Source organism: Bos taurus, chromosome 2 (genome assembly GCF_002263795.3).
Source record: "Bos taurus isolate L1 Dominette 01449 registration number 42190680 breed Hereford chromosome 2, ARS-UCD2.0, whole genome shotgun sequence".
NCBI lineage: Eukaryota > Metazoa > Chordata > Mammalia > Artiodactyla > Bovidae > Bos > Bos taurus.
In genome coordinates, this window is record NC_037329.1 from 19,030,713 (window position 1) to 19,049,625 (window position 18,913).

General features: G+C 39.9%; 1 protein-coding gene across 1 annotated transcript in view; it reads left to right on the top strand.

The window, feature by feature from the left end:
- The window catches only part of PDE11A (phosphodiesterase 11A), a 423,445-nt gene that overhangs the window by 204,108 nt on the left and 200,424 nt on the right, over positions 1-18,913 (top strand). Inside the window, exon 6 of the mRNA NM_001205422.1 lies at positions 17,577-17,709. Within this exon, the coding sequence (NP_001192351.1) occupies positions 17,577-17,709 (133 nt within the window). The remainder of the gene's footprint in view (positions 1-17,576; positions 17,710-18,913) is intronic.

Here is an 18,913-nt window from a genome sequence, read left to right on the forward strand (position 1 = left end):
AAAGGGACTTTGCAGACGTGATTAAGAATCTTGAGATGGGGGTGGTTATCCTAAATTATCTGGATGGGCCCAGTGAAATCAAAGTGCAGCATTTCAGCATGAGGCCATGGTAACATCAGATGGTTAACACTTGCCACCATGTTTAACTTTAAATAACAAAGTCAAACCAAAGGTAGTAGACAGAATTTGGGCCCCCATGACCTTCACCCGCTCTTGTCATATTCATGAATATGTTACATTACATAGCCAAAGAGACTCTGCAGATGTAACTAAGGTGGTTAATCAATTGATGTTAAAATAGGGAGATAATTCCGGGATTAGCTAGGTGGATACAATGTAATCACAAACTCTTAAATACAGAGCTCTCTCCCAGTTGAGGATTAAAAAGGAAGTTGCTGCTGCTGCTAAGTCGCTTCAGTCATGTCCAACTCTGTGCGACCCCATAGACGGCAGCCCACCAGGCTCCCCCGTCCCTGGGGTTCTCCAGGCAAGAACACTGGGGTGGGTTGCCATGTCCTTCTCCAATGCATGACAGTGAAAAGTGAAAGTGAAGTCGCTCAGTCGTGTCCGACTCTTAACGACCCGGAAATCAGAGAAATTTGAAGTATGAGCAGAATTCAACACATATTGCTGGCTTAAATATACACAGGACCACATGTCAAGGAGATAAGGACCTCCATGCTACAGCTGCAGCAAATTGAACTCTTCCAACAACCTGAATGAGCTTGATTCTTCCCCAGAACCTCCCGAAGGGAATGAAGTTCTATCAGCACTGTAATTTTGGTCTTGTGAGATCCTAAGCAGTTAATCCAGCTGACAAACACCATAATAAATTTCTGATCTCTAAGAATTATGTGATAATAAAAGAGTGTTGTTTTAAGCTACTAATTTGTAATAGTTTGTTATGCAGAAATAGGAAATGAATGCAGTATTAGTGTATGAGTTTGAACCCCATATCATATAAGAATAAGATTGAACTTGATGTTGCTGTGTGTGTGTGTGTGCACATCTTTTCTGCCCTGTGGAACACATGACCAGCAGCCCTACATGAACTTCCAAATTATGTTAGGTCTTGACACAGCTTTCAAACATGTATCTGCGGAGTCTAATAAAAGAATTGCTGGTGGCGTGGCTGGACAACAGCACACTCTTACAATTTCTGTCAACACGCCAAGTAAAGGAACTTGAGGAAGGAAGGTGAGTCTGGTCGTTATGTAAAAACCTGCCAGTGATTCCTCTTACTAAGTTCAGTAGAATGGCAGCGTTGGAACTTGCAGGAGGGGTTGGCAGCTCGGAAGAGAGTCCTAAAGGTGATGGCGGAGCACTCTTCTAAAAAAGGCTGCATCCTGGTGACTCAAAGCTCATATCTGTGAACATCGAAGACTCTGTATTGAAAATGATTCAGGAGAGTGACACTGAATTTGAAGAAATTTTAGAAATGTCAATTTCTTTTGCTCGTAAGTTTTCCTTCTATATATAATCAACCTACATAGTTAAAATTTTCCTTCACGAGTGGCATATGATAAAATGTATGTCTAATCTAAAAGATCTCTAAAATAAGATGAAAATATTAATATTTTAAGTGAAAAGAATACATTGACTCATTGCAGCATTTTTTTTGTCTTCTTTCAGTGGTTCAAAAATAACAGGGCATTTTACAACTGACATATTGCAGATTCAGTGAAATAGTATGGCCCTTTCACATGTTTTTCTTGTGACTTTTCTATCCCTTAACTTATCTACATCTGCCCCCTGAGGGTACAACTCAACTTTAAGAAGTATCTTGGAGACTTTTAGGGTTTATTTCATGTCTCAGATTGGATAGCCCTATGATTTTTCTCAACATTAGTTTTCTGCATTGCATTTTTGGGGTCAAAATACTGAAACTCAAGTTTCAATGCCTTATTGATTTTTTTTTCTTTTCCTTTTCAATTTTATGTGGAATCTAGTTCTATAAACAAACTTTTTCCTTCTAGCACTCCTCACTGTTCTGTAACTCATTCTTTTAGGCTTCCAGCCCCCATGGCCCAAATCTGATCTTTTGAGAGGTGAGAAGGAACTGACTTCCATGAGATGTGACTATAATGAGACGAAACTATAGGATGAGCTCTAGCCTTGGGTCAAGAATCTGTAAACAAGACTCCTAGAGATGTTCTTTGTTTTTGTCCAGCAGCAGTGACATTTTCAGGAATAAACTTGGAATAGACTGTGTTAGCCTGGAGAGACTACGTATGATGAGGATTTTGTTTATCACAATTTACTGTGATTGTACCTTACAGTCATATTGTACATTTTATAACTCTGACATGAACCTGGCCCAGGTGAGGTGATCTCCAGCAGTTATCTGGATTGGAAGTGTGATGTGACTCATCCCTGCTTGGACAGTACCACTGAAAAGCATGCCATCCTCATGATGCTTTGGGGAATTAGAAATTCTGCTCCTACCATGAACAATGTTGCTAATACTAATGTTGCTTTACCCTGAATCCTAACTGTGCCAATTTCACTGTGTATCCCCTAGCTTGTGAATTTCAACCTTTTTTATTGCAACCTACAGTGAAAGTAAACATTTTACATCCAAACCTAGTTAATGTATATAAATAGATACACAAATGCACACACACATATATCTAAAACACGTTTCTTGAAACTATACTTACCTTTACTATGTATGTGTCTTCTGATTTAGTCTATTCTTTAAAAAAAAAAAAAAAAACCACCTGCTGTCTGAACCCACAGAATTAATTTCATTATTCCTATATTGTTGTGACCCACAACAAAATTTTAGACATTTAACACATTTTTGATTAACGCTTGCAGTGTATGTGGCCTCAACCAGTGCCTATGCTGGTTATTTTAAAATATAAGAGTTGTGTGAAACTGATTTTTCCCAAACATTTCAGAACTTCTTCACTCAAATACATTGTGTTGTTGTTGTTCAGTCACTAAGTCATGCCCGACTCTTTGCAACCCCATGGACTGCAGAACACCAGGCTTCCCCGTCCTTCACTGTCTCCCAGAGTTTGCTGAAATTCACGTCCATTAAGTTGGTGATGCTCTCTAACCATCTCATCCTCTGCTGCCCTCTTCTGCTCTTGCCTTCAATCTTTCACTGCGTCAGGGTCTTTCCAGTGAGTCAGCTCTTTGCATCTGGTGGACAAAGTATTGGAGCTTCAGCTTCAGCATCCGTCCTTCCAATGAATATTCAGGACTGATTTCCTTTAGGATTGACTGGTTTGATCTCCTTACTGTCCAAGGGACACAAGAATACTTTCCAGCACAATTCAAAAGCATCAGTTCTTCGGTGCTCGGCCTTCCTTATGGTCCAATTTTCACATCTGTACATGACTACTAGAAAAACCATCTGTATATGACTACTAGAAAACCAGAAACTACCAGAAAAAAAGCTTTGACTGTATGGACCTTTGTCGACAAAGTGATGTCTTTGCTTTTCAGTATGCTGTCTAGGTTTGTCATAGCGTTCCTTCCAAGGAGTAAGCGTCTTTTAATTTCGTGGCTGCAGTCACTGTTTGCAGTGATTTTGGAGCCCAAGAAAATAAAATCGTCACTGCTTCTATCTTTTTCCCCTTCTATTTGCCATGAAGTGATGAGACCAGATGCCCTGATCTTAGTTTTTTTAATGTGGCGGGTTAAGTCAGCTTTTTCACTCAAATACATATTGTACTTCAAGTTAGGCACCTTGAGGAGGATTTGTTTGAGGTAGACACATTTTCATCCTTTTACTTTTAACCTGTTTGTGTCTTTGAACCTAAAGTATGTCTAATAAACAACATGTAGTTGTTATATGGGCTCATGTTATTGTATCTGTTCTGCCAATCTTTGCCTTTTGTTTGGGGCGTTTAATTCATTTATATTTAAAATGATTACTTATAAAGTAGAATTTACATCTACCTTTTTTGTTGTTTGTTTTCTACATGTCTTACGTCTCTTTGTCCCTCTGTTTCTTCATTTCTGCCTTCGTTTGTAGTACACAGTTTGTAATGTGCCATTTAAATTATCTTGTCATTTCTTTTATTATTTTTTCAATGATTTCCTTAGTGATTGCCCTGGGGATTACAACTAACATCTTAACTTGTAACAGTCTAATTTGGATTAATACCAACTTAATTTTTGTAGTACAAGAAAAGTTACCCATATAGTTCTAACCTTTGTGTTATTGTTGTCTTACAAATTGTATTTTTTACATTATAACCCCCTAAATAAAATTTTACTATTGTTTCATTATGCAGCTGTCTTTTAAATGAGATAGGAGGGGGGGAAAAGGTTACAAACAAAAAATACACTTATGCTATCTTTTGTGTTTACTATAGAGTTACCTTTTCCAGTGCTCTTTACTTCTTCATGTGGGTTCAGATTACTCTCTAGTGTTCTTTAATTTCAGCCTGAATGACAACCTTTAGCATTTCTTCTAGGGCACGTCTGCTGGTAATGAATCTTCTCAGTTCTTGTTTATTTGAAAATGTCTCAACCTCGCCTTTATTTTTAAAGTATAATTTTGCTGGACATACAGTTCTTCTTTAATGGTCTTTTTCTTTGAGCACGTTGACTATGTCATTCAGCTGCCTTCTGGCTTCCATTAGTTTTCAATAGTCTGTTAATGATATGTCTAAGTGTGGATCCTTGTGAGTTTATCTTAGTTGGATTTTGTTGAGATCCTTAAATGTACAGATTAATGTTTCTTTTGGTCAATACTGAAATCAGATTGAATATATTCTTCACAGCCAAAGAAGGAGAAGTTCTATACAGTCAGCAAAAACAAGACCGGGAGCTGACTGTGGCTCAGATCATGAACTCCTTATTGCCAAATTCAGACTTAAATTGAAGAAAGTAAGGAAAACCACTAGACTATTCAGATATGACCTAAATCAAATCCCTTGCAATTGTACAGTGGAGTGAGATACATTCAAGAGATTAGATCTGATAGAGTGCCTGAAGAACTATGGACGGAGGTTCATGACATTGCACAGGAGGCAAGAATCAAGACTATCCCCAAGGAAAAGAAATGCAAAAAGGAAAAATGGTTGTCTGAGGAGGAATTACAAATAGCTGTGAATAGAAGAGAAGTGAAAGGCAAAGGAGAAAAGGAAAGATATACACATTTGAATGCAGAGTTCCAAAGAATAGCAAGGAGAGATAAGAAAGCCTTCCTCAGCGATCAGTGCAAAGAAATAGAGGAAATAGGGAAAGACTAGAGATCTCTTTAAGAAAATTAGAGATACCAAGGGAATATTTCATGCAAAGATGGGTACAATATAAGACAGAAATGGTATGGACTTAACAGAAGCAGAAGATATTAAGAAGAGGTGGTAAGAATACACAGAAGAACTATACAAAAAAAGATCTTCATGTCCCAGATAATCATGATGTTGTATCACTCACCTAGAGCCAGACATCCTGGAATGTGAAGTCAAGTGGGCCTTAGAAAGCATCACTACGAACAAGGCTAGTAGGTAGAGGTGATGGAATTTTAGTTGAGCTATTTGAAATCCTAAAAGACGATGCTGTGAAAGTGTTGCACTCAATATGCCAGCAAATTTGGAAAACTCAGCAGTGGCCACAGGATTGGAAAAGATCAGTTTTCATTCCAACCCAAAGAAAGAATGCCAAAGAATGCTCAAATTACTGCACAATTGCACTCATCTCACATGTTAGCAAAGTAATGCTCAAAATTCTCCAAGCCAAGCTTCAACAGTACGCGAACCATGAACTTCGAGATGTTCAAGCTGGTTTTAGAAAAGGCAGAGGAACCAGAGATCAAATTGCCAACATCCACTGGATCATCAAAAAAGCAAAAAAGTTCCAGAAAAACATCTACTTCTGCTTTATTAACTATGTCAAAACCTTTGACTGTGTGGACCACAACAAACTGTGGAAAATTCTGAAAGAGATGGGAATACCAGACCACCTGACCTGCCTCTTGAGAAACCTGTATGCAGGTTAGGAAGCAACAGTTAGAACTGGACATGGAACAACAGACTGGTTCCAAATAGAGAAAGGAGTACCTCAAGGCTGTATATTGTCACCCTGTTTATTTAACTTATATGCAGAGTACGTCATCAGAAACGCTGGGCTGGAAGAAGCACAAGCTGGAATCAAGATTGCTGGGAGAAATATCAATAGCCTCAAATATGCAGATGATACCACCCCTTGGCAGAAAGCGAAGAAGAACTAAAGAGCCTCTTGATGAAAGTGAAAGAGGAGAGTGAAAAAGTTGGCTTAAAACTCAACATTCAGAAAACGAAGATCATGGCATCTGGTCCCATCGCTTCATGGCAAATAGATGGGGAAACAGTGGAAACAGTGACAGACTTTATTTTTCTGGGCTCGAAAATCACTGTAGATGGTGACTGCAGCCATGAAATTAAAAGATGCATGCTCCTTGGAAGAAAAGTTATGACCAACCTAGACGGCATATTAAAAAGAAGAGACATTACTTTGCCAACAAAGGTCCATCTAGTCAAGGCTATGGTTTTTCCAGTGGTCATGTATAGATTGAGAGCTGGACTATAAACAGAGCTGAGCACCAAAGAATTGATGCTTTTGAACTGTGGTGTTGGAGAAGACTCTTGAAAGTCCCTTGGACTGCAAGGAGATCCAACCAGTCCATCCTAAAGGAGATCAGTCAGGACTGATGCTGAAGCTGAAACTCCAATCCTTTGGCCACCTGATGTGAAGAACTGACTCTTTTGAAAAGACCCTGATGCTGGGAAAGTTTAAAGGCCTGAGGAGAAGGGGACAACAGAGGATGAGATGGTTGGATGGCATTACCGACTCAAAGGACATGAGTTTGAGTAAACTCCAGGAGTTGGCAATGGACAGGGAGGCCTGAAGTGCTGCAGTCCATGGGGTTGCAAAGAGTCAGACACAACTGAGCGACTGAACTGAACTGACTGAATGTTTATTTTAGTCAAATATGTGATATTTTCTCCCATGTTTCTTCAAATATCTTTTCTTCTCCTTTTCTTGTCTCCTCTCTGTCTGAGACTTCCATTAGGCATATGTTTATATGCTTAAAAGTTACTAAGACTTTTCTTTCATTCTTTTTTCTTTCTGTTCCTCAGACCAGATACTCTATCTTCAATTAACTTATCTTCAAGTTAAATGATTCTTTTGGCTTCTCACACCTCCTGTTGATCCCTCTTAGTGAATTTTCATTTCAATCGTTATAATTTTAAATTCCAGAATTTTTTATTTGGTTCCTTTTTATGATTTCCATCTCTTTATTGATATTTGGTGAGACATTATTCTCATGTTTTTCTACAGGCTCTTTTTTTTGGGAGGGTCAGAGTATGGTTTCCTTTGGTATTTTGAACACATTTATATTAGCCAATTTAAAGTCTTTGATAAATCCAACATCTGGGCTTACTCGAGGCAGTTTCTGTTGATTGCTTTTTTCCTGTTTATTTTTTTTTTTTTCTCTCTCTCTCTCTCTGTTTAAAACTGAATAATTTAAGTGAAAACTGGAAATAATATCAGCTCCTCACTCATTCCATCCAGGCTTTGCTGCTGTTTATGTTTGTTTCTTCTATTTGTTGTTTGCTGACTTTCATGAACTCTCTTTGTTGTGTGTGGCAACTGAATTCTCTGCTTAGTTAGCTCAGTTGTGAACTCATGGCTGGGTTGAGGTTTCCTTAAAACAAAACAAACAAAAAAAGAACCAGTAAGTCTTCCAGCCTTGCTGAGGGGATCTGTGTGCATGTGTGGGTACCTTCAATTCTCTGACAGGAAGTTTACTTAGCTTTCACTTTCTGCTTTCACAGAATTTCAAGGTCAACCAGAGGTGGGAGTTTAGGACCTTCTGTGGTCTTTTCTGAGCATACATTCAATTCTGTATTTCCAGGAACATGTCAGAACTTTTCAAATCTCCCGAGTAATATCTTATTCCCATACTTCTTCTTTTAGGTTTTCTGGTCAGCTTCTTGTTAGCTGTAAATGTTTTTCTGCCTAAAGCAGTTGTGATATGAAACAATTGCTGCCATTTTTCCCCTCACAAATGCTTTGGGATAAAGGGTGTGCTTAGTAAGCAAGCTCAAAGTCAGTTCAATAAAGAAAAGCTTTATGAGTGGAGGTTTCCATGGAGCTGCCAAATAGGTCAAATAATAACAATTCTCTAGGGATGTGACTTTTGGGGAGTTCCAAACCCATTTTTCCTCTGCCAGTGACTCCTTGGCTACTGGTTTTCACAGCTAGCATGATTATGAGTCTGTTGGTTTTCACCACTACCCCAGAGCTTGAGATAGGGAGATGAGAATAAGGTAAGTTTAAATAACACACAACTTGCTGTCCTTATAGAGATTCAACTGTTTTTCTTGAATGAACACTCTTTGGATTTTTGTAAGCCTGTCTTTAATTTCCACAGTTTTCAAAAAGTTGATTTTGACCATTTTTTGCTAGTATTCTCATTCTTTTGTGGAGGGACAAATTTTTAGTGGGTTTTACCAATTTGGAAAGTCTCTCTGTTCTACTTACCTTCTTTGAAATTTCTCAATTACCTAGAGTAGTAGGTTAGACAAACTTACACATTGATGTAAGACAGAATACTGCTATAGTATATCACGAATATATTCTCTTTTACTTTCTTGTTCATGGATCTCCTTTCTTTGACTATACCTCTGCTAGGAAGCATGTGATTGGTGTTTTGTAGGAATAAAAATGTGATACTTATTCTAATTTCAAGGAACGAAGAAAATCTTTAAAATATTAAACATTAAAATAACACCATCACCACCATGACCAGTCATCTTGAAATGTAAGATTTGTGTTGTTGTGTTAACTTCCTTTAAATGAGAACCTTAGGACATTCTTTTTGATTGTCTGCTGCTGCTGCTGCTGCTAAGTCGCTTCAGTTGTGTCCGACTCTGTGCAACCCCATAGATGGGAGCCCACCAGCCTCCCCCATCCCTGGGATTCTCCAGGCAAGAACACTGGAGTGGGTTGCCATCTCCTTCTCCAATGCATGAAAGTGAAAAGTGAAAGTGAAGTCATTCAGTCATGTCCGGCTCTTCGCGACCCCATGGACTGCAACCTACCAGGTTTCTCCATCCATGGGATTTTCCAGGCAAGAGTACTGGAGTGGGGTGCCATCGCCTTCTCTGTTTGATTGTCTATTGTCTGGCAAATTCAGGGCTGCTGAACCTTATTATGCCAATATTTAATGTTGCTAGTTGAAAAATAAAAGATCCAGATGGCCCAACTCCCTTTTGATTGTTTAGCAAGGAAATGGATCAGTAGATCTGTCTTCCAGGTACCAGCCACTGAGCTCTGAGGTTCCCACTTGGTGCCAAGGCCGCTTCTTTATCAGGAAGCTCCATTGTTAGAGTCATCTAGTTGTATCCAACCTCCTTTTCCCACAAAATATAGAGAATGTTATATGGATGGAGTGTTGACACTGGAACAAATTATGCCTGATCTGATGCTTTTGAACTGTGGTGTTGGAGAAGATTCTTGAGAGTCCCTTGGACTGCAAGGAAATCCAACCAGTCCATCCTAAAGGAGATCAGTCCTGGATGTTCATTGGAAAGACTGATATTGAGGCTGAAACTCCAATGCTTTGGCCACCTCATGCGAAGAGCTGATTCATTTGAAAAGACCCTGATGCTGGGAAAGTGTGAAGGCAGGAAGAGAATGGGATGGCAGAGGATGAGATGGTTGGATGGCATTACCGACTCAAAGGACATGAGTTGGAGTAAACTCCAGGAGTTGGCGATGGACAGGGAGGCCTGGTGTGCTTCGGTTCATGGGGTCACAAAGAATTGGACATGACTGAGCAACTGAACTGAACTGTGCAGTGATAATATCACTTTGATATTTCTGGGCTTCGGTTCAGTTCAGTTCAGTCGCTCAGTCGTGTCCGACTCTTTGTGACCCCATGAATCGCAGCAAGCCAGGCCTCCCTGTCCATCACCAACTCCCGGAGTTCACTCAGACTCATGTCCATCGAGTCAGTGATGCCGTCCAGCCATCTCATCCTCTGTCATCCCCTTCTCCTCCTGCCCCCAATCCCTCCCAGCATCAGAGTCTTTCCCAATGAGTCAACTCTTCGCATGAGGTGGCCAAAGTACTGGAGTTTCAGCTTTAGCATCATTCTTTCCAAGGAACACCCAGGGCTGATCTTCAGAATGGATTGATTGGATCTCCTTGCAGTCCAAGGGACTCTCAAGAGTCTTCTCCAACACTACAGTTTAAATGCATCAATTCCCCGGCGTTCAGCTTTCTTCACAGTCCACTCTCACATCCATACATGACTACTGGAAAAACCATAGCCTTGACTAGATGGACCTTTGTTGGCAAAGTAATGTCTCTGCTTTTTAATATGTTGTCTAGATTGGTCATAACTTTTCTTCCAAGGAGTAAGCACCTTTTAATTTCATGGCTGCAGTCACCATTTGCAGTGATTTTGGAGCCCAGAAAAATCAAGTCTGACACTGTTTCCACTGTTTCCCCATCTATTTCCCATGAAGTGATGGGACCAGATGCCATGATCTTTGTTTTCTGAATGTTGAGCTTTAAGCCAACTTTTTCACTCTCCTCTTTCACTTTCATCAAGAGGCTTTTTAGTTCCTCTTTACTTTCTGCCATATGGCCCCAAATCCTCCTCCCCAAATATAGCCCTATTTTATAAATAACCTCATGGCAGTAGTAATGTATGTGTCTACACCCCATTTGCATAATGCTAATTATAATAATCAAACATCAATGAAGGAGAGGAAATATTTCTAATAAGCTTTTGTGTCTTCCAAAAAACTTAGGAAACTCAAGGAAACGTTTCCCAAACATCTAGCTTTCACCTCTCAAATATGTTGTAGTTATTTTTTTTCTTTTTCCTGGCTTTGAATATGAAGACTAAATGAAAGACAGACCTTCTCATTACTTATTTATTTTGGGCCAGGGGTCTTGTCAATTTAGTAAGACTGTCAAAGAGAAGGATGAAAGCTATAAAAACATTCCATGAAAACAAGGCACATGAAGAAGTACTGAGGTCAAACATAAAATAGTAGCCTGTCAGCTGTGCCCTATATTGATGCCACACAGTGAACAGAATCATGGCAACTTGGAAGTCTTAATGATTGTTTTTTTTATGCTTTACTCTCCCATTTTTTCAGGTCTCTCATTTAACATGCCTTAGTTAATATTTTAATGCATTGAGTCCACTTCTTTCTTGCTGTGTAGACATATGCACAGGACTTGTGGGAAGATATGCTCTCAATCCAGAGCAGATGGGTGGAGGTGCCCACAGGAACCCCAAAGAGAGATGTGATAGGGCTACTTGACACATCTAGATGGATAGAATTTTAACCTTATGCTTTATTGTCAACAGTTTTACCAGCTAGCATATTTTTACTTCAGCACCTCTCCAAATCTGACAACAATGCCACAGCCAATAAACAGTAACATCTTTCCTGCACCAGTAGATAAGCAATTAAACTGACCACACCTCACCTAGTGTTTTTAATAAAAGAAGAATCTTTGGGCTACAAGGAACTAATAGTGAAAGCTTCCCATGTGCTATGCATTATTCAACATTATTTTATTGTTGTATATTATTATTGTTGTATATTATATTATCCTCAAGACAACCCTGTAAAATGGGCTGTACTTCCCCTAATTTCTATTATGGAAACTAACAGTCAGAGTTATTAAAATTTGATCTGTAGTCTCATAGCAAGGAAATGTTGGGCCAAGATACAAAGAAAAACAAAAAACAGAAATAAGCCCCCCAAACCCAGATTTGCTCAGCTATGAAACCAAGCAGTTGTCACTACCTGATACTAAATTGTAAACACCAACTACTCACAGTAATGCCGTCTGACACCCAAATGAGAGGTGCAAGATGCTTCCCAAAATGATACCAACTCCTTGGAGTGATAAATCTCATCATTCCCATTGTACAACTTGAGGAAATGAAGGACAGAAAATGTGTTATTTGGTTTCCATGTCTTAATTTCTGATAACACAATGCCTAGAATGAGAAATACAAGTGTAATGAAGTGTCCTCAAGATAGACCATAACGGCAAGTCCATTAACAAGTTCAGGTCATGATAAAATTCAGGAAGGTCTGCAACTTAGAGCATCTTCCTCTCCCACCACAGTATAACAACTGACAGGCTGGTTCTGCTTGCTAATTAAGTTCTCTCCCATTACCTTTTATGTCTAAGACTTATTTGGTAACCTTCAAAGATATACTGAGGGCAGTAGTAAATTGTTAATGTCCTAGATCTAGGCATTTGAGATTCTCCTGCTGGGGTCCTAGCTTTGAGTTCAACTGATATTGACTCAGTTCCTTAATCTCCTAATTAAAAGACAACTTCAAATAATGTTGCACAGCTCAAAGCTTCAGGTAGGACCCAGGGATAGACAGGCTTACTTGAGAAGAAAAAGTAAGGAAGGGCATTTCTCTTTGTGAACCAAAAGTTCAGACTGACCTCGGGTCAATGGAGCAAGATGGAAACTAGTACCAGGTACAAGATGTAGATTAAAAATAAGTTTTTGTTTACAAAGCATAAAAAAGAAATTTCTGTCTCAAAGAGTTCTTGGTGTTCCTGATTCTTCGTCTCTCTGAATCCTACCCCTACTGGATAATACTCAGCCTATCATAGGGCAATTGATAATCAATCATGACCCAAAAATAAGAAAACAGATTGTGTCTATGTTGAAACTTCTGTTCCTTACCCAGTGATCTATGGTCACAGTTTGTTTGTTGTTTTTTTTTATTGATTGTTAACACGTCAAGGAGAGTGTGTTGGTTCAATCTTGCAAATGTTAAATTTGAGGTGTCTGTGGATAACCAGAAGGAAATGTCCAGAAAGTGCTTAGATGCATATGGAGGGAACATGGGCTGCTGACATGTGTATGGGAACCATGAGTATAAATGTGGTTGTGTTTGTGCATAAAACCACACAATATAGAGGCTGGCCTCTTCTATTAGAGCCGTATTCATCACTTCTACCATTTAGTCTAAGTTTTAGCTCTACTATTCATTATACCAGTACAGAAAACCTCACACTTCTAAAGCTTTAGTCCTGTTGTGGTTTTGTCTGAATTGCTTTTACCTTCTTTCTCTGCCAGATGACTCTTACTTATCCTCCTTATAAGATCAGCTTATACTAACTTCCTTTGTGAAGTAGTTTCCAAATATCATTCCCAGCCTAGACAGAACTGATCCTTCTTTTCTCTGTTCCCATAATGTCTTTACATCTTCATTTAGGGTGTCACAATCCATTGTCATTGCTTGTGAGCTTCCTGAAGGTGGGGCCTCTTTGTTAAGTCGCTTCAGTCGTGTCCGACTCTGTGCGACCCCATAGACGGCAGCCCACCAGGCTCCCCCATCACTGGGATTCTCCAGGTAAGAACACTGGAGTGGGTTGCCATTTCCTTCTCCAGGGACCTCTTTAGTTTCTGTCTATATCTCATTCTGTACAGGTAGGGGAAGGGGCTGAGGAGACCATATGTATATAGATGGGTTCCCATGTATCAATTCCCTTTTGTCAGAAAAAAAGAAAAGACCCTTATAGATCATTTCATTCAAGATTAACTTATGACTTTCCAGCATTTTGCAGCAGCCCAACTAATGGTCATCCTTGAAAGAGTGAAGTATTGGGAGTCTCTAGGAAAGACAAGTCCCATCACTTCATGGCTAATAGAAGGGAGAAAATTGGAAACAGTGTCAGATTTTCATTTCTTTGGCTCCAAAATCACTTTGGACAGTGACTGCAGCCATGAAATTAAAAGACGCTTGCTCCTTGGAAGAAAAGCTATGAACAACCTAGACAGCAGATATTAAAAAGCAGAGACATTACTTTGCTGATAAAGGTCCACATAGTCAAAGCTATGGTTTTTCTAGTAGTCATGTACGGATGTGAGAGTTGGATTGTAAAGAAAGCTGAGTGCAGAAGAATTGATGCCTTTGAATTGTGCTGCAGAAGACTCTTGAGAGTCTCTTGGACTGCAGGGAGATCAAACCAGTCAATCCTAAAGGAAATCAGTCTCTCTGATTTTGAGAACAAAACCATCAATACAGACACAGTCTAATGATTAACATTATTTTATTCAGATATTTTGTCTTCTAATTTAGAGACTCATTTTGAGAATTAATTCTAAAAAATAGTCATATTTATTTTCATACAGTTTTCTATGTTTGAACCTTTAGCTGAGAAAGGTTTTTCAGACAATTAAACTTGGTGAAGTTCCTCGTCCTGGGGTATTTTCTGGTTTGTTTTACTTGTATCGATTTCTCTCCTACGCTGCTTGGCGCCTTGTCGACCTTGATGTTTATATTTACTCACTGGGCCTCATTTCAGGGACAGCCACATTTCAGGAATTATGTGTTTTGTGCAATAGGACAATTCTCTTTTATCCCTCCACAGTCAGTATGTTTAAGCTCATGAAGTTCTCTTTGAGTCAGTGTGAGTCTCACACTTGGAATCAAGATACCACTGAGGAAGAGGAATCAAACTGTAGTTCTTTACAGGAAACTCACTTAAAACCCCAAGCTTCCTATGTGCCCAGTCCTAGTAAAATACAAGCTAAAGGATTTCTTTACTATTTTCTTGTTACTTTAAACTAATCTTGATCTTAACTCTTTAAAGAGTTAAAATAACCTAACTGGTTATTTTGCGGTTATGCACATGGCAACTGAGATCCACTGAGCTACCACAATCTCATCTGCACTCACAGCCTATGGAGGAATCAAATTTTTGATGTGTTTCCAAACTGCAGTGAATCTCCTTAGATTGATTGTGAAAGTGTTAGTGACTTAGTCATGTCCAACTGTTTGTGACCCACCAGGCTCCTCTGTCCATGGAATTCTCTAGACAAGAATACTGGAGTGGGTTGCCATGTCCTACTCAAGGGTATCTTCCCAACCCAAGGATCAAACCCCAGTCCCTTGCATTGTTGGACTCCCTGGTGGCTCAGATGGCAAAGAATCATCCTGCAATGCAGGAGACGCAAGTTTGATCCCTGGATTGGGAGGATCCCCTGGAGAAGGAAATGGCAACCCACTCCAATATTCCTGCCTGGAGAATTTCATGGACAGAGGAGCCTGGTGGGCTACAGTCCATGGGGTTGCAAAGAGTCAGACACGACTGAGTGACCAACACTTTCACTTTCACTCTTGCATTGCAGGCAGATTCTTTACCATCTGAACCATCAGGGAAGCCCTTAGATTGATTATGGCCCCAGCTGACCTTCCTCAGTTCTCAGATCCCTGCTTAGCCTCCCCCAACCCCAGCATATGTTTCTCATTTCCTTCTCTAGCTCATCCCCAGGGTCCCACCACAGCTCTTCTCATCACACTGTAGGTCAGCACTTTCTCCACTGTTTCATCACAGAAGATGTAAAAGAAAATTATGGTACACAAGCAGCACAGAATGAATCAACTGATCGATGAGCCTCTGCAAGAAATGATCAGCATTCAGTCACAGCCTTTTATAAACTGACAAATGACTTCATTAAGTTGGGTCCTTATATCAGGTGCATTTTCATATTTCTTCCTGTATTCTGCTTTCATTGCAGCACAATGTGAAATTTCACTTCTCGTGGGCATAATAAACAGAAAATAAAACGTGGACTTTTTTTGTTGTTCTTTTGTTTGTTAGAGAAAATAAAGAGCTTGTCTTCTCTTTGAAGTCCTCAGTCTTTTTACCTCTTTGATTTAGCCACCACCAGAGAAATTCACCTCTGCTTTTTATTAATGCTTTCATTTTCAGCTAGAGATCCATAAGGAATAAGTTTATGTACAAGCAACGTTTAATATGCAATAAGGACTGAATAACAAGCATCACAAATCCATGTTGAACTTCTCAGACACAGACCAACGGTCATTACAGATGAGATGTGTTCAGTTCAGTTTAGTTCAGTCGCTCACTCATGTCTGACTCTTTCCGACCCCAAGAATCGCAGCACGCCAGGCCCCCCTGTCCATCACCATCTCCCAGAGTTCACTCAAACTCACATCCATTGAGTCAGTGATGCCATCCAGCCATCTCATCCTCTGTCGTCCCCTTCTCCTCCTGCCCCCAGTCCCTCCCAGCATCAGAGACTTTTCCAATGAGTCAACTCTTCCCATGAGGTGGCCAAAGTACTGGAGTTTCAGCTTTAGCATCATTCCTTCCAAAGAAAACCCAGGGCTGATCTCCTTCTGAGATGTATTAATGGTGGTAAATAATATCTGTGCTTCCCTCTCATTCACGTATCCAGTGGCCTCTCCATGCCAGTTCCTGGCATTCCCAGTACAGCACAAATTCCACACAGACACATTGTTGCATAATAACAATGACTGGCTCAGATGGTAAAGCGTCTGCCTACAATGCGGGAGACCCGGGTTCAATCCCTGGGTTGGGAAGATCTCCTGGAGAAGGCAATCGCAACCCACTCCAGTACTCTTGCCTGGAAAATCCCATGGACGGAGGAACCTGGAACCTGGTAGGCTACAGTCCATGGGGTCACAAAGAGTCGGACACGACTGACTGACTTCACTTTCACTTTCTATGTACAGAATTTAGTGTTTTTCTTATGTACACTGAAGCTTAGATTAAAAAGTCAATAGAGTTATTATTCTTACTATGGTACATTCATTAACATCTTCAGGAACCCAGGGTTCCACAGAATGTAGTTTGAAAAGCATTACCCTGTACACTTAAATTCATTTACATAATTTCAATTATTACTGGCCAAGCCATAAAGCTAACATCCTCCAGGAAATCTTCCTTGGTGTTGCTAATTTGAAGAGTACTCCAGTTTGCATTTCTGCAGCTCCTGGCAGTGCTCAGTAGGTACAGGAGGAAGAAATGTTGGAAGGGAAGGATGAAGTGGGGAACCTTACTAACTCTTATGGCATTTATGTAATTTGACCTTTGTAGTGAAAGGGGCACAGGGGAAAGTTAACAAAATCATTTAACATAAAATTCCTTGTTAAAATCATACATGAATATACTTTAAATTATTAATGTCAAGGGTAGAGTTAAAACATGTTTCTCAGTAAGATTTTGTAAGTAGGAAATGTATTTTTGTTAAGAAATATACTCTGAAACTACAAAAAAATGGTCACAGAACACTAAGATGGAGTCTAGATGTGCTCTTTTGCTACACTTAAACTTTTGTAAATTTTCAATTTATTTCTGAATTCCTCCTCACTCTTGGGTTTCATTTTCCCTAGTATCAAGCATCTAGTCTGCTCTGTTAAGAGGTGTGGGCTTAGGAGGGTGAGTGTAATTTATTATGCCATGGCATTGGCATCTTATTGTCAATTTTGGTCATTTCCGGATTGTCTGTTCTACCTCTGCCTGCTTTGGGGACTAAATAAAACCTAGAGTTGTTCTCTGGATCTTAAAGAGTCTATAATTTCTACCCATGGAGCTGATTATTTTACAAGATAGCAGGTAAGTCATTTTGTCGTAGCTGCTGCTAATTACCTTGCTATTGTTCTGTGACTAAGGTCACATACCCCTTCTTAATGAGGATGGATAGTCCTGCTACAGGAGTACTTTTACAGGTTAGCTTTCAGGTAAACTGATGTTTTTCTCTTTTCTTTCTGCCTGCCTTGGTGTCCTGATAGTTTCAAAGAAAGCATGGAGAAATCATCGTACTCTGATTGGCTGATAAATAACAGTGTTGCCGAGCTGGTGGCTTCCACGGGCCTTCCAGTGAACATCAGTGATGCCTACCAGGATCCCCGCTTTGATGCCGAGGTAAGGGGAAGCCTCTGGTTGCAGTTTTAAGGTTCCATTGTCACCCTGTGGATGCATTGCTGGCCAGAGCCCCAAAGGAACATCATACAAATCCACAGCAACTCCTGAGTTGACTGGCAGTTCTTCTGAATCTTTCCCCTGTGATCTGACTTTCCGCATCGCCTACTGCTGACTGACAGGCTTCCCCCATGGCTCAGTTGGTAAAGAATCCCCCTGCAATGCAGGAGACCCTGGTTCAATTCCTGGGTGGGGAAGATCTGCTGGAGAATGGATAGGATACCCACTCCAGTATTCTTGGACTTCCCTTGTGGCTCAGCTGGTAAAGAATCCACCTGCAATGCAGGAGACCTGGGTTCGATCCTGGGTTGGGAAGATCTCCTGGAGAAGGGAAAGGCTACCCACTCTAATATTCTGGTCTGGAGAATTCCATGGGCTTTAAAGTCAATGGGGTTGCAAAGAGTCGGACACAACTGAGTATAAATGCTGTGTTTGACAGGAAATCTTCCTCTTCCTACCCTGATTTGTGGCAAAATGGCTGTATAGTTTCACTTCATATATTTGATCCTGCCACTTACATTGTTCCATTTTACACACCTCTGAACTTTATATAATTGAATTATACTGTATGTATTTTTCTGTGTCTTGCTTTTGCATTCAGCGTATGTTCCTGAGTCACATGTGTGTGTAATTCATTCATTTATTTTCACTGCTGCAAAGTATTCCATTGTATGAATCAGCATCATTTAAGTGTTTTAAATCCATTATGCTGTTGATGGACATTTCGATTCAGTGTTTCACTGTTACACACATAACTGCAAAGACACTCTTAACTCTCTAGCCTTTTATAAATTGTTCAAATTAGGATAATGGTTTATCTCTGTGTGGGAAATAAAGGAGACTGAATTAAGGAAGATCAACACAAGGATTCAGAAGTAATGACTGAGTTCTTTCTCTTAAATTGGGTAGTGGGCATTTACTCTATCATGCTTTATTGGGAAGCTTGATCATGTTTTATTATACTTTTGCATATGCCTTATGAACCAACTTTTTAAATGGTGTAAATATGTTGACTCTTTTTGCTTCCCCAGAATTTGACTTTTGGTCCAAAGCTAAGAGCAGAATAATAGCAATCCATACCAAACTCAAACTCACGTCCATCGAGTCGGTGATGCCATCCAGCCATCTCATCCTCTGTCGTCCCCTT